Source organism: Physella acuta, unplaced genomic scaffold (assembly GCF_028476545.2).
Source record: "Physella acuta isolate Inbredline_101_S28 unplaced genomic scaffold, ASM2847654v3 ptg000235l, whole genome shotgun sequence".
NCBI classification, from domain to species: domain Eukaryota; kingdom Metazoa; phylum Mollusca; class Gastropoda; family Physidae; genus Physella; species Physella acuta.
This window is the reverse complement of record NW_026731754.1, coordinates 634,950-650,299: the sequence shown is the minus strand read 5'-3', so window position 1 is coordinate 650,299 and position 15,350 is coordinate 634,950. Positions and strand designations below refer to the sequence as shown.

At 32.7% G+C, this 15,350-nt stretch overlaps 1 protein-coding gene across 4 annotated transcripts in view; it reads right to left on the bottom strand.

Annotated features, from left to right (window-relative positions):
- Window positions 1-1,343: 1,343 nt before the first annotated feature.
- Window positions 1,344-15,350, bottom strand: part of LOC131938139 (uncharacterized) — a 312,258-nt gene continuing 298,251 nt past the window's right edge. The window contains exons 1-6 of one of the 4 annotated variants that reach the window (XM_059296044.1): window positions 14,434-14,545; window positions 4,002-4,107; window positions 3,605-3,716; window positions 3,267-3,328; window positions 2,829-2,894; window positions 1,344-2,662 (exon numbers count right to left, since the gene is read on the bottom strand). In XM_059296044.1, coding sequence (XP_059152027.1) covers window positions 1,662-2,662; window positions 2,829-2,894; window positions 3,267-3,300 — 1,101 coding nt within the window. In that variant the 5' untranslated portion in view covers window positions 3,301-3,328; window positions 3,605-3,716; window positions 4,002-4,107; window positions 14,434-14,545 and the 3' untranslated portion in view covers window positions 1,344-1,661. The other 3 variants (XM_059296042.1, XM_059296043.1, XM_059296050.1) reach the window with 3 other exon arrangements.

Here is a 15,350-nt window from a genome sequence, read left to right as displayed (position 1 = left end):
ACCATAAAAACGTATATTTCAATTTAGAGATCGCACTGTCGCTTGATTTTGTCAAAGAACTTTTATTTAATACACTTGTTTTATTGTTTTTATCACAATATCTTACAGAGTGTATACTTATGAAACAGATATACTTACTTACTTAAACCTCGCCCCTTCCTGTAGAGTATAGGTCAGCCACAAATCTCCGCCATTTCACTCTGTATTGGGCGAGCCACTTCAGTTCATGTCAGGTCTTGTCAGTACCCAGTACTTCTTCCATCTCTCTCATCCATGTTTCCAGTGGTCTTCCTCTCTCCTCCATGTTCCCAGTAGTCTTCCTCTCTCCTCCATGTTCCGTGTGATCTTCCTCCCTTTTCCATGTGGAGTCCATTCTAGTGCTATGTTCGGGAGTCTTCTTCTGATATGCGAAGAACATGAAACCGATATAATCCCTAATTAATGTACATGCTATCCTGAAAACGTATCGATATTCCAACCTTAGTCGGATTGGTGTAACATCTGTGTTAAACATTGTGTTACATATTATATTTAAATTGACCAGCAACTTTAACTAACTTGCATAGCATGCAGGCAATTTGGCAGAGAAAGTAGAGTTCATGTGTTGGTGTTATACCCATGACTTATTACGTCATTGAGCCCACGCAGAACACCCAGACTAATTATAATATAATTTTATTATTAGTGCAACAAAAAAGGTAATCTAACATGGGAATCAAACTCGTGTCATTGTGGATAAAATGCGCGTAGTCTTTTACTCGATCATGTCGTCCCATTTCTCCAATTGCGTTATTTATTCCACGGTTGACAGTTTTCATGTTTAAAAACTTATATTCCGTGTTTTACATTTACACTAGTTGTTCTTTTACTGCCGATCTATCAACCTGTGCAAAAGATGTTTTACAATATCACATTCAGTTTGTTCAAGGATTTCTAGTCAATGACAGCAGTGTTTACACAAATGTCAGTCAATGACAGCAGTGTTTACACAAATGTCAGTCAATGACAGCATCAAACTACTTTTTCACTTTACATTTCTATTGGAGCAGGTCTAGAAGCGACGAAGTATCTAAATATAGTATGCGATGTGTCAAATATTTTTAAATGATTAGAATTCCTCATTTTCTAATTTAAATTAGACTTACGGGTGTATTGAGCAAAAACAAATGGACTTTGTTGTAAAGTTTAAACTTACAACCCATGACAACCTGGCGCGAACATCAACATCACAACATGAGCTGTTTAACAACAACTTAAACATCAACAGACAACAAAGATTAAAATAACAACAGTAAAAAGATATTTTCTTCCACCATTTAATGTCGTTTAGTGTGAACATTTCGTAAACAAACAGTATAAATATGACATTTGGTAGGTAGGTTACATTTTACAGGTTCATATGACAACAATTTGCCGACAAAAATTATAAGCAAATTATTTACAACATTTGAAACAAAAAAAACTGTAAAACCCATCAATGTACATGTGAATTAATTTGGTTAAACGTTTACATCCATCAAAACATTTGTTTTAATCATTTAAACGTAATAAAATGTTTACAAGACATGCAAGTCTTTACACAAACAGTTTAATGACTGGAAAGGTTCCGCCATTTTGTTTGTTTACATTGTGTAGACAAGGGGAGAGAACTAACAGTTACATCAGTGCCACCACTCCCCACTATAATTTCCTTCAGAGTTTGATCCACTGTGGGGATGGTAATGGTACAACAACAACCCGCCATATCCCAGCCTGTAGACAGGCGCTCCACTGGAGCCTGGACATGTACATGTTGTGTACCAGTACCTGGTCCAGGTGATAAGATCATAGACATCATCATCATCATCATCAGCATCATCATCATCATCGTCATCATCATCATCATCATCATCATCAACACCCCTCTCATGTTTGTGTGTCCATTGTCCTACAGAGACCTGTTTAGGACAGCCATGAGGATGTGACACTATAACGGTCAACTTGTCCACATCATCAAATCTCCTGTATTTGTCCATTACATTCCTACATAGACCTTCAAAGCGCTGACACATCTTGTACAGTTCATCAACCAACTCTAAGTCACATGTCACATAACTCAACTCACACCAGTCTTTCTCAATGTCTGCCCTACCCTCCATCTCCCAGCCATCAAGACTGACCCCTGAACTTTTATTGTCATCAAAACCTAAAACACACCTGGTCTGTCTCGCCTCACTGTCATCAAACACCACGTGTGTGGCTGTCAACACTTCAACCTTCCCCCACACTTTGCTGGGTGTGGCAGAGACTTGACACTTGGCACAACGACAAGTTCCCATTCCGCCACTCTCTGTGTACTTCTTCACATACCACACCCTCCCCGTCCCTAACCTCATCACGCGACGTCCTCTGTCATTATAACATGGATATGGAACTTGAGTGTCTTGGTAAAACTCTGGTCTCTCTAGACTGGTGAATTTAGTCTTTACCTGGACAGTTAGGTCTGCCATTGTTTTGATTGTCTCAGACAAGAGGTCGTCGTCATGGTAACGTGAGGGGAGACAACTTGCGTTGAAATCTTTAAGAGGTATAAAACCTTTGTGACCTGGATTCTTCTTACAGCCAGCAACATGTTTGTGTAGATCAGCTTCTCCTCCATAGCACATCTCAGCTTCATGATTTCCTACAGTAACAGACAACAAATTATTTCTCTAGCAACAGAAAAGTTAGATTTAATGATAAACTGCATTTTAATGAAACAAGTTTACAACAGTAATTTAGATATTAAACTAGCACATATATTAAACTGTTTACATTATAATTGCCTTAACTGTTTTAGTATATCTTACCTGGATGAAATACACCTGATTCTTCAATCTTTATTTGCTTGTTTTGAATTTCACAGCTTGCCACAACTGAAACAATGTATCAGTTTAATTTCCATCTTACAGAAAAAACAATGTTACTAAAGTGCTAATTTAATAATAGCGAATAATTTAAATTTTACAAACATATATTTGTAAATTTTCACTTTCTACTACATCTTTAATATTCAATTGCCCTTTTTAATATGTTGCAAAAATGTTTTTAAACAGCCAATGTGAAAAAAGGCCCTCTGTGCCTACTGCTACTGTTGTGAAATAGAGCTATAATTATTATGACATTTATTGTAGCAGTACACACATTTTTTAATTGTACAGCTTGATAAGCTATAACAGCTGATTTTAGAATTGTAAAACAAATTACCTGACCATTTTTAAATGAATTTAAATCAACTTTTTTCTTACCTGAACCGCTTGGCTCCTGTTTCCTTTTTGGCATTCTGTAGGAGTTGCCACTGCCAATACTGCTGTAGTATAAAATAAGTAACATTATATACCATTAATAATCTTAAAAATTATTTAAACATCTTAAGAGTTGTTTTAATTCTCAAAAAAATTATACTATAGGAATTTAAAAATGGTTAAATTAGCAAAATAGGTAATAACATTAGGCTTTATAGTATTGAATTTTTATATACTAAGCAGTCAATATAAAAATAAAATCTTAATGTAAATAGCAATACTTATTTCTTCTTGTCTAACAAATACAAAAAATGTAAGTTTCTAAATGTTTGAACACTTACAACTCAAAGACTGTTAAATGATTCAGCTTGAGCCTTGACTACAAACACCTTTCTGTTCTCAAGTAAATGTTGTTAGAATAAACATATAGTTGTCCGACCTTGAAATGATGCTCTGAAATAAAACAATATAGTATAACAACATTATGTCATATAATACATATATACCATATAATATAATTAATTTTTACTCTTTATTGATAACAGTGGTGGTGAAGGAAATTCACAAATGTGACTAATTTTTGTTATACAAATTATATTACCAAGTAAGCTATGTAGATCTACTTCAGTATGTTTAAAATTTAATGTTTTACCGAAATGAGTTTAAATTTAAATAAATTAAATTATGTAACATTTATCAACATTTTTATCAAAATTCAAAGAATTAAATATAGCTTACAATATTCACACAATTCAAACACTTTAATGTTGTCCTTAAACACAACCTCTTTTCTTGCTAGGACGGAACGGCATTTGAACACACAGCAGAATCAAAACTTCAACACCTGAAAGCATACAATTAAGGCTAGATAAACACAGGAACCCTTTAAACTTTAAAAGTATTATAAAGTAAATAAAGTCATGTAATTAGCTGGAGATAGTGTTAATACATTTAGCACCCTTTACTTATACAAGTAGGTCCTCCATTATATGTCAATGACTGTAAGATATTTAACCACAACCTAAGCTCTTGGCTGCTAACCCAAGTCAAGAGAAGGTCTAGATCTAGAATTTTTAAAATGTTTTCTTTAAACTAGAGCTAGAGTGTGGTAACATACAAAAATTACCTTTTAAATCTATTCAAACCGTCTAACAACATCTAAGCCTATGTCAGTCTATAACTCTAGGACCCTAAGATGGTTACCACTTCACTAATTTAGCCATGGATTTAAATATAGATCTAGACAGACTATGGGGAAACTAGTCTAGTTTTTAAGAGCTAGAAATCTAGATCTAGTCTAGCTAGATTATTCGAGAAAACTCTAGAGTTCAAGATCTAGACTTACTGAATTCTAAATCTACTAGATCTAGATCTAGTTACTAGATTTCTAGAGCTAGTAGATTCTAAATACAAGACTAGATCTAGATCTACTTACTAATACTAGAGCCTGGATTGTGATCTAGATCTAGATCTAGAACTCTTTGCAGATCTGCATAATGCCCAATGCTGCAGTCACTCTCCGGTTTTCGGGCTAGACTCTAGATTCTAGATCTATTTCTATAGATAATCTTGATCTAGATCTAGCTACTTTATTTTGATGTTTTATGCAAAACCGCAGTGTTTGAAATTTGATCTAGAATCTAGTAGGCCTAACTATTAGGCCTAGTATTAGAGTGGACACCAGCGAGAAAAGTCTCAAAGGTATTTGAGAGGTGTATACATTCATTTAAAAATCTTGCACGGCGTAGTTACAATTAATATGGTTATAAAATCCTGTCTGTCTGGTTTTTTTCGGACTTTACTAAAGATTGGATGTATTTGATGTTTTTAATATTTTCGGTAACTAAATAAAAAATAAAAAAAAAGCAAAAACAATTTGGTTTTCACGTGTAATGGCGACATAAACAATGGCCGCTATAAATTTTATTGTACACATTGTAAGCTAAAAATAGAAAAAATAGGTCATGGTGTTTAAATTTGCATAGTTATTTAAAAACTTGATCTGCAAAGTTTTGTAAACAAAATAACTATAAAGTGGGGCTGTCAGAAATCGATCACGGAGTTCCTTTACAGCCAATCAATGTTTGTCTTACGAAAGTGAAACATCGGGTTATAACTTAGGCTAGGCTTGATGAAAATAAATAGAAATGTAGCCTTAAACTCAACAAATTATTTTCAAGTTCTCTGGATCTGCAACTTGTATAGCATTGATTCTAAAAATATTACATTTCTGAATTAATTTTAGGCTTAAGTTTTTAATAAAATTTTATCTTTTATTAGTTTTATGGTCCTAAATCTAAAAAAGCACATTTTTATTCCATGTCAACAACATTACGGAAGGAATCTCGTCAACTCGCTTGTGTCCATTAGATAATAATTTTTTAATTACTAGAGAGTGAGAGAGATTCTAGATCTAGAGATCTAAGATTTTCTAGATTTTAGAAATCTAGTCTTGACTTTAGATCTAGAATCTAGAAAGTCTAGACTCAGTCTAGACTAGACCTAGATTCTAGATCTATTTAATTAATTAACAGGTTTCATGCTAGGCCTACGTACTCCAAGTACCAGTTAGCTAATGCAACGAAGCAAGATGATCGTCTGCTGCATAAATAGTTTTGCTTTTAAAAGTATCGATATCATCATTTAGCATTTAGTATGCCACTTAGGCCTTGAAAGTTAGTAGAAATAAGGCAATATAGTTCAATATACAATACATTATTATTTCTTTAACAAGTTAAGACTCTTAAAGTTAAAATCAGCATATTAAAAAAAAAATTCATCTTTCATTTAAATTTCAACCTATTGTAGAGTCATAATATGCATTTTGATATAAGTAGAATGATTAATTATTTTGAATATGGATATGGTCCACATTTGCATACATAAATACTTTATCTAAATAGTCACCACTCCCCCAAAACCACGTCTACCGTCCCCTTTAGCGAAATATAATTTAGGGGCCTATATAGAAAACATACTCTTACCAGTGGCCGCCCCCAGTGGTTCATCCCAACTGGATAACGTCATTTATGGATGACCCTTAAATCTCAATCATGGAAATGATGTTTTTTTCATACATTTTTTCTCCGAGAGTAGAGGGGGGGGGGGGGGCACTATACATTTTGAGCGGGGCGTGCAGATAAATTTCTTAGGGTGGAGGGCCTGACACAAATAAAAGTATATATTTTCTATATAAACAAGCAATTGGTACCCGTTACATTGGCAATTCTGATAACTTTTTCTTTTAGATATTTATTTCCAGGGAACGTCATTTTAAACAGTCCGAAGTGCGAGGGGGGTTGGAAGGGGGGGGGGGGGTTGCGGATACTGGTTTTTCTATATTTTTTAGCGCAATTTCCATTCTGGAGAATTGCGTTTATTAACTCGTCTTTTCTGGGAATGTGTGTCCGGGCTTTAAGTCGTATCTCCTCCTCAACGAAGCAATATCGAGGACTAGTTCCAAAAGCAATTATATTAAGCAAGTTACCAGGATGAACATAGGCCATACAAATTTCGGGTTTCTTTCATGGATTTCCCGGAAAAGCCAAAAAACCTTGAAAAAATGCAGTTTTTGGCCCATATCTAGGCAACCAGACCACTTAGCGACTTGAAACATGTACCAATCGATTCCTGTCATAATTTTGAACAATCTTGCCGAAGAAAGTTTTCAAAAATATCCTTTCATTCGGTCTCAAAATTTTTTTTGAATTAATTAAAATTTGGACCGAATTAGTAGGCATTTTATCCAACCACACCACACGCGTCATCACGTTCAATAGCTGCGCCATCACGTTCAATGGCTGCGACATCACGTTCGGTAGCTAGGCGCGCAATGGTTTTTAGTCATGTTACTCTATTGTAAATAAAACATGTAAAATACTGAAAAAAAAAATTAACAAAAAACGTTTTAATAACTAACCAATGGTTTTACTAACCCTGCTCTTGATTTACGCTACGACAGAGCTATTTTCAGATAACATAAGGAAATTGCGCAAAAATTGTCACTAGACTTTTTTAAATTACTTGTTTTTTAATGAATTCCCTTTTTCAATATCGTTCGGAGGTGAAAGGGGGATAAACGGTAGAGATTTCTAAAATAAACGTATATATCTACAGAAAGTGAGTATTGAAATAAATTGTAATTCAGCTTTCATTATCGGAAACTTAGGAAAAGAAACATTTTATTGATCAAGAGCATTGGAATGAAAGATTGTTAAGATTATGAAAAAGAAGGGGCTTTGTTTTATCTGATGTCTATGTTTATACTTGTTTAAAATAACACAGACTACCAATACCTAATGGAAAAATTAAAACCAAACTATATATTGTATTAATCAACAAAATACCATATGTGTTTGGGTGTGTGTGTGTGTGTGTGTGTGTGTGAAAGATTTGACACCCCCCACACTTTAGGCGATCCTGGCTAAGCCACTGATCAATAGAATCAATGAGTTTATGCAGGGGTCACTTGTTGCATATCAGTGTTCAACATTTCGACATAATAGGTAGGAAAAGTGGTTCCAAAAGTGGTTCCACTTTGTGTTGCCAGAAAGCATATTTTTGAACCAAAATTGAATATTTTATAACATTTGTGAAATAAGTACAAAGTCTCTTCCGGTTTTACTAAGGCTAAAAATATTTATACACAAAATTACTAATAATATAATAGTAATTTACAAAACATTTTTATTTTAATTTGGATTAGTATAGTCAGGGTGTTGTGGTGCAAGGGGATGTTATATTATTTAATATAAATAAACTACTAGGCTATATTAAATTGTTATAATAAGTAAAGCGTAATAAATATCAACATTTTAATATACACCTAATCAACCTAGATCGGCCTCTGACTATGCATCTTTTAACGATGTCACAACGATGCCAGACCTCTCCCTTCCCCAAAAAAGTAAACCTAAGCTTGCTATTAGTGATGTAACGAATTCATATATCTGATGTCTTCTTCTTCTTCTTCTTCGTTCTTAATTTTTAGTGTTGGGGGCAATCGAGCCTCAGTTGGTTTGAACTCGAGACTTTTTTTTTCGAATTTATCAGCCATGAGCTTTGCCGACTCGACCATGCTTCCATCACAATTAAGGATTACGTGTCAACTGGTTATGCGCCATTGAGGCCAACCAAGAACAAACTACAAGGCAGCAGTTGTTTGATTTTGGAGTTGTCTCTCCTAGAAGAGTGGCTGTCCCCAGCTAACGAGCCTCATTGCCCGAGGGTTCGATCTCGAGACTTTTCGGTTTAGCAACCATGAGCTTTTACCGACTCGACCACGCCGACCCCTATTGCAGCGATTTTCATAAAATATTTAGACCTATGGGCTTTTCCAACATTCAATGTAGGCCTATTGATGAATTATTTTATAACAATTTATAAAACGGCTTTTAATGATGCAAATAAAGGTTTAAATTCAGTTTCTTAAAATGAGTGTTTGTTGAACATTGAAAAGTGTCATCTTACTTTCTGAACCCCCTCCCCTTGACACAAAGGTCCAAATCTCCCCCACCACCTCAAAGTCTGATGGACGACCACTACAGCATTTTGCTATTATTTATAGCATATTCATTAATTAGTCATACAAACCTAATTACATTTGCTGTTGTGATGATATCTCTGTCATTACAATTATTAAATCATTTATTTGAACTCAATATTTCCCCTAACCTCATTTGCTATAGCTGCTTATCCTTATAGAAAACATCTTTTCCTCAAATATCTGGAATGCATCTGATCAGCAACAGTCTTTTTCTTTTGTAATATATAAACAATTACATGTTCATAAACTTGCATGGCCAATAACAACACATTACCAGGAAACAGGCAGTGATTATAGTTTGCTGTATTTGTGGTTGATGGTGAGTTATCAGCAATGCTTCACTAAGCCTGGTCTACATTTATATGCTGGTATGGCTAGAATTGACAAAAACCCATATTCTTGATTCTTCCCTTATCATTATGTTTTACAGCTATGATAGATATATGCAAATGTAAGACTTATAGTGGGACTACATATTTGTGAACACATTTGCTAAAGCAAAAGTTCTTGAGTTGAAATTTCAATCCTTTAGGTTGTCTCTGATTCAAATTGAAAGCAGCTTTAACTGGTACCTGACTGGTTATGGACAGTAAAAGCTGTTTGACATTTTGCAGACCATACAATTTATTAATATGGAGAAATCTACTTCAGCACCATATTTTTAAAAACTATTTATAGTTCACCAGTTTAAGTTTATTGAATTAAGGTAGCAATAATTAGTTTCCGCATACACCAGCACACACAAGCAGTGCTGAAAAAAAAAAACATAACAAAGTTTATAATTTTCTTTTTTTAATTACCATGTTCATTTAGAACTAAAATAAAAAAATAGTTGTTCAATATGAAAAAGTTTTCTTGGGTCCAACATGTGTCCTTGGATCAGTTTTTAAATTGAACTTCATCTTGACTTTTGTCTTCTCTGTATGCAGTTGTATGATCCACAGTATCTAAAAAAACATAAATAAATTTCATAAACTGTTATATTAAACTCATTATGTTTACATACTTTCAACTCTTAATGTTATAAATAAAAATATTTGTCTGTCTTATAAAGATCTTAAGCAATGATGTGTATTTGTGTATTGGATTGTATGGGCTATCTAACCATTACCATTCATTAAAAATATAGGTCTAATAGTTTACTTTTAACATTTTAATGTAAGGAGTTTGTCATTAAATACAATAGCCCTCAAAAGAATCCAAAAGTCATGTATATATCATTAAAAAAAAAGAAAAAGGAATTAGTTAAAAATTGATATTCAAACTAGGCTACTATAACTATCATTAATTCATGCACATACTAGAATAAATATTAGGATAATTATATTAATTTGATTAGTAAGTTAATCCATCTATGACAATTGACACCTTTTGGCTTTATCAACTATTCAGCATTTTAAGTTCTAAAGAAAACTACATAAGACTAAGAGTAGACTAAGTCATATATTAAGTTAATTAAGTAGAACTAAAATAAGACAGCTCTACCATAGCCTAAATTATCTTAAATAAAATGTATTTTGTACAGATCTAGTAATTTAGTAAGTATTAAATATTAAAATTAAATTAATATAGAAAATATTGGCCTACTAAATAATTGATTCACTAATGTCATGATTTTGCAATTATGAGGTTGTGTGTATTATAATATATCCAGTAACTGTATAGAGTAACTATACTTACTAATACTACTACAATAGTAAATATATTTTAACAAGTAGGCTCTAACTAATTAGACTAATCATTTATTAGACTAGGTGTATGTACTATGTAGTGCCCTACTAACTAATTACTAACTAAGGACTAAGATTAACTATTTACTATAATCTATATGACTAGTCTCTAAAACTAGTCTATACCAGCTACACATTTATAATATAAACTATGGGCCTAATTTATTTAACTTATCTATTATTACTATTAACTTAAAATACTTCAATATACTATTTTTTTTTAAATTATTTAATATAGATTTTTATAAAATATATAACTTCTAGATCTAGAATCTAGATCTACTAGACTACACTAGAGTAGATCTCTACAACTTGACTTGTACTTAATACTAATTCTAATAAATCTACTGTCATACAATATATTTATATAAAGTTACTTAACAAACTATAAGTCGTATAAGATCTATAGATCTAGATCTCTAGTTAGTATTAGATGGCTGATATATAGATCTAGATCTATATAGTAGTATTTAAATATTTATAGAGTCTAGAATCTAGATCTAGATCTATTTTAGTATTTATACTAGATCTAGTCTATTACTAGATCTAGACTCTAGATCTTGATCTAGATCTAGTACTAGATCTAGACTAGATCTAGATTCTCGCCGATATAAATCTATCTACTAGATCTAGACTCTATCTACTAACTTCTAGATCTAGATCTAGATAATCTAGAATGTCTAGATCTAGTCTAGATCTAGATTCTCGATATAAATTATAAATCTATCTAGTCTAGATAATCTAGATCTAGGATCTAGATTTTATTAGATCTAGACTCTAGATCTAATTCTAGATCTAGATCTAGAAACTTATAGACACTTAATAATAGATCTATCTAGATCTAGAATCTAGATCTAGATTCTAGATCTAGATCTCAGCTTAGACTAGAGAGAGCACTCAGTGTGAGTAGTGAGTAGCCACAAGCCTAACAAAAATAAAGAAACGTGTGTTAAAAACATTCTACAAAAACATTGGTAACAATTAATAAGAATAATGTTAGATATTAGTAATCTGAGCATAACAGTCATAAAAAAATAAGCCAACTATAATGAAAAGGGATACAAACGATTTTTAAAAGCCTGAATCGAACTGAAAATATTCCCTTGTTCGCCATTTTGTTTTCTGGGATAACCTTGTCCGTATTTATAGTGGAAAATAAATGTTATGACTTTAATCTCTTTACTCTCCCTGGCCAGTTCAGTTCAGTTCAAGGTGGGGTTGAGGGCGGTTTTATTAAATATTTAAATTTATACAATAATTCAAAATCATTTTCAACGGCTTATGTTCAACACAAAAATATGAAAATGAGTGTAATCGATGGTTCCAAATCTACTTTAATTTTTAAAATTGTAGCTATAATTTTATCGCTTGCCATGTTTTTTAAAATAATTTTTTAAAAATTTAGTATGATTACATAGACTTTTCCTACCTATTAATCAGTAATTATATATATATATATATATATATATATATATATATATATATATATACATATATATATATATATATATAAGTAGTTAGTATGAATGGGGAAGGGGAGAGGAGTGCTGAATATAAACTTGATATCGGTATTACTTTTAAAATACATGTTGTTTGTTTTTTGGGTCACCCGATTTTGAACCATTTCTTATGAAGGGAAAAATTAAATATGCAATTTTATATAGATCTAGATCAGGGGTTCCCAACCCCGTGCCCGCGGGCGCCATGGCGCCCGCCGAACGATTCGTATGTGCCCGCCTCTCACTATTCGACAGAGACAAAAAAAAATTCATAAACATTATTGAAAGGTTGAGGGGGATGGAAATCGAAAGTTTGAGGGGGGGGGGGGGTGCAAATCGAAAATTTGAGGGGGGTGCAAATCGAAAGTTTGAGGGGGGGGGGGTGCGAATCGAAAGTTTTGTCCCCGGGTGACGGGAAGGGTCGCTACGCCTCTGGGAGGAGTTTGTTGATTTAAACTAGGTGGTGCCCGCCACCCTACCGATATTTTAGAATGTGCTCTAGAGTAAATAAACCGGGAGTGATCTCCCCTAAACTTTCTCGAATATTCTTATATAAAATAACAGGGGATGGGAACTCGGGCTATAGACATGATTTTTAATCCATTTTAAATACTTAAAGTTTTAAAAATAGAATAAAATCTCGTAGACAAATTAATTGCACACCAAGTGAACGCGAAATAAAAAAGCGCATAATAGTGCGCAATATTATTATTACTTTTAAAATTTACATTAGTTTTTTGAGAAATCGGAAGTAGCGTAAAGTACTACTTCCAGTCAACGGAAATGACTCAAAATTTAATAGAAGGTAGAGAATTAGATCTTTTACTTACGTATGAAATTTCATTTATCTATCTGAAATAGTACTCAAGTTATAGGCTTTTGAAAAATTCAAAGTAGGAAAAGTACCACTTCCGGTTATTGGAAATCGCTCAAAAGTTGATACGGATCTACGATTTTGATTAAATACTTATATATGAAATTTCATCAACCTAGCTGTAACGGTACTCAAGTTATCGTGTTTACACACGGACACACACACACACACACACACACAGACACACAGACATACGGACAAGATTGCAAAATTATGTTTTTCCGTATCAGTGAGATGCAAAACGTCGAGATTTGCAAAAATCTCGATTTTTTTTTTTTGCACGATTACAAGACTTTCTCTATACTTCGTATATACGAGAAAGTAAAAAAGGTTGGGAACCCCTGATCTAGATGTATGCAGACATAAAAATGTTTCATTTAATAAGCCCTATTTATATTAAAGTAAAAAATCAAATCAACTATATTAATAAAATTAGGTAGAGAAATAGTAAACACATACCTTCAGCAACAGTTCGTATAGGGCTGTATTGAAATGGAATGGCGATTCCTCAGAAAGTGCTATTTTTAGCACCACGTCAAATCCGGGAATATGAGGTTTTCCCGATTTTATTTCATGTTTGACATTTCCGTTTATATGTTACTTCATCAACATACGTACAAAATGCGAAACAATAAACAATATAACTAAAATCAGTTATGTAAAATAAATAAACTGTTTTAAAATATTATTTAACATTATTTTATGTTGTATTTTAAAGCTCCGTTCTTATTTTTATTAATATAACATATAACATTCACTGGTTTGAAAACAATATATATATATCTTTATATATATATATATATATATATATATATATATATATATATATATATATATATATATATATATATATGTTTTATAATTTTTTATACTGTACTATAAACACGACTCAAAGTGAAAAACAAAATATATTATTTCTATATGGGGATGGATGGTCAAAATGTCCCGAGGTACCGATAAAGCGGTATTAGACACGTCAATATAGTATGTGTATATGTGTGTATGTTTTCAAGAGTGTGTGGAGTGAACTTCCTAGATCATGTAGTTTTTTGGTAGAAAATTATGACATACCTGACAAATAAAAAGTGTAAGATCTTTAAGGCAGTCTTCGTTTAGTTGTGCTGGAGTATAAAGGTATTCGTCTGTCATCGTGAATATAGTCATTGTATACGTTGTGAAAGTGATTGTCCGTGTCTATTTAGCCGTACATTAAACCATGGAATGAATCTATGCGATCTTGTTTAATCATTCTAATTTGATAGTTATTGTCTATGAATTGACATTGTCATAGACGGCGAACCCCGTCCTAAAATTGCATCCCAACACTCACTCATTTGCCCTTTCAGTAGAGTATTAAGTTCGTAAGTTAAAAGATCGGATGTCATACTGCTAGATTAATACCTAACTTAGCTTTACACACTGGACTCTAAAGCTGGTTGGATCAAGTGTAACACCATCACACTACAAAAATACTTGACTATATGTAATTATATTGTATAAACACTATTCTGTATATACTCACAGCTATAAGTGCTGATGATTTAACATATCAAAAGCTTCCACTCAATTCTGAACTTTTTTTGGAGCAGGTTTAGTAGCTTAAGGACAACACAGCATCAAACTGTGAGAGCAATGGCGGCCTGCTTTGTGCTGACCTAGATTCTACTTAATATAGAAATCCTTCGGGAAAATCCAAAATGACATTTACCTTGCGTAATACAAAGATTAAATTCAAAATATTGCTGCACCGGATACATATATATACAATATATATATATATATATATATATATATATATATATATATATATATATATATATATATAACTAGGCAAACTGCCTAGCTTCGCTTAGGTTTTGAGATGAAAATGTAATCAAATTTAATCAATTAAATGCTATAGCCTACTTCTTCATTTTCTGTTTGTATTAAATATAATATAAAATTGTTTGAAAAATATTTATTTTAAACAGTTACCTCCCTTGTAAGTTTAACGAATGACGTAATTTTTGTTTACTTTATTTTAACAAACAGTTGCTATGCTTATGTAAGAAAATATGGTATCTGGACATATTTAACAACCAAATTGGTTTTTTTTTCTGACGGGAATAACGTTTTTGTTACCCTCCAGGGTCGGTCTACGACCTCACAAAATATCAGGGGTACTGTCCGACATTTTTTTATATAGCTGGTTTAAGGAGAATGTCACTCGTGGTCACTTTGTAGCCCTGGCCTGCGAGCCGAGACCTACTAATAGTTTATCCATAAGGCCGATTTATTTACTAAGCTCTATACGAAAAATGAGCCAGATGTACAGAGCAAAAGTTCCAAAACATTGTTTTGAAAATAGTCATCGTTTTTCACCGAATTAACACATTTTATATTAGGAATTCAAACCTGTCAGTTCCTAGGCCCTTCCGGAATTTTCCCGAAGATAACGCC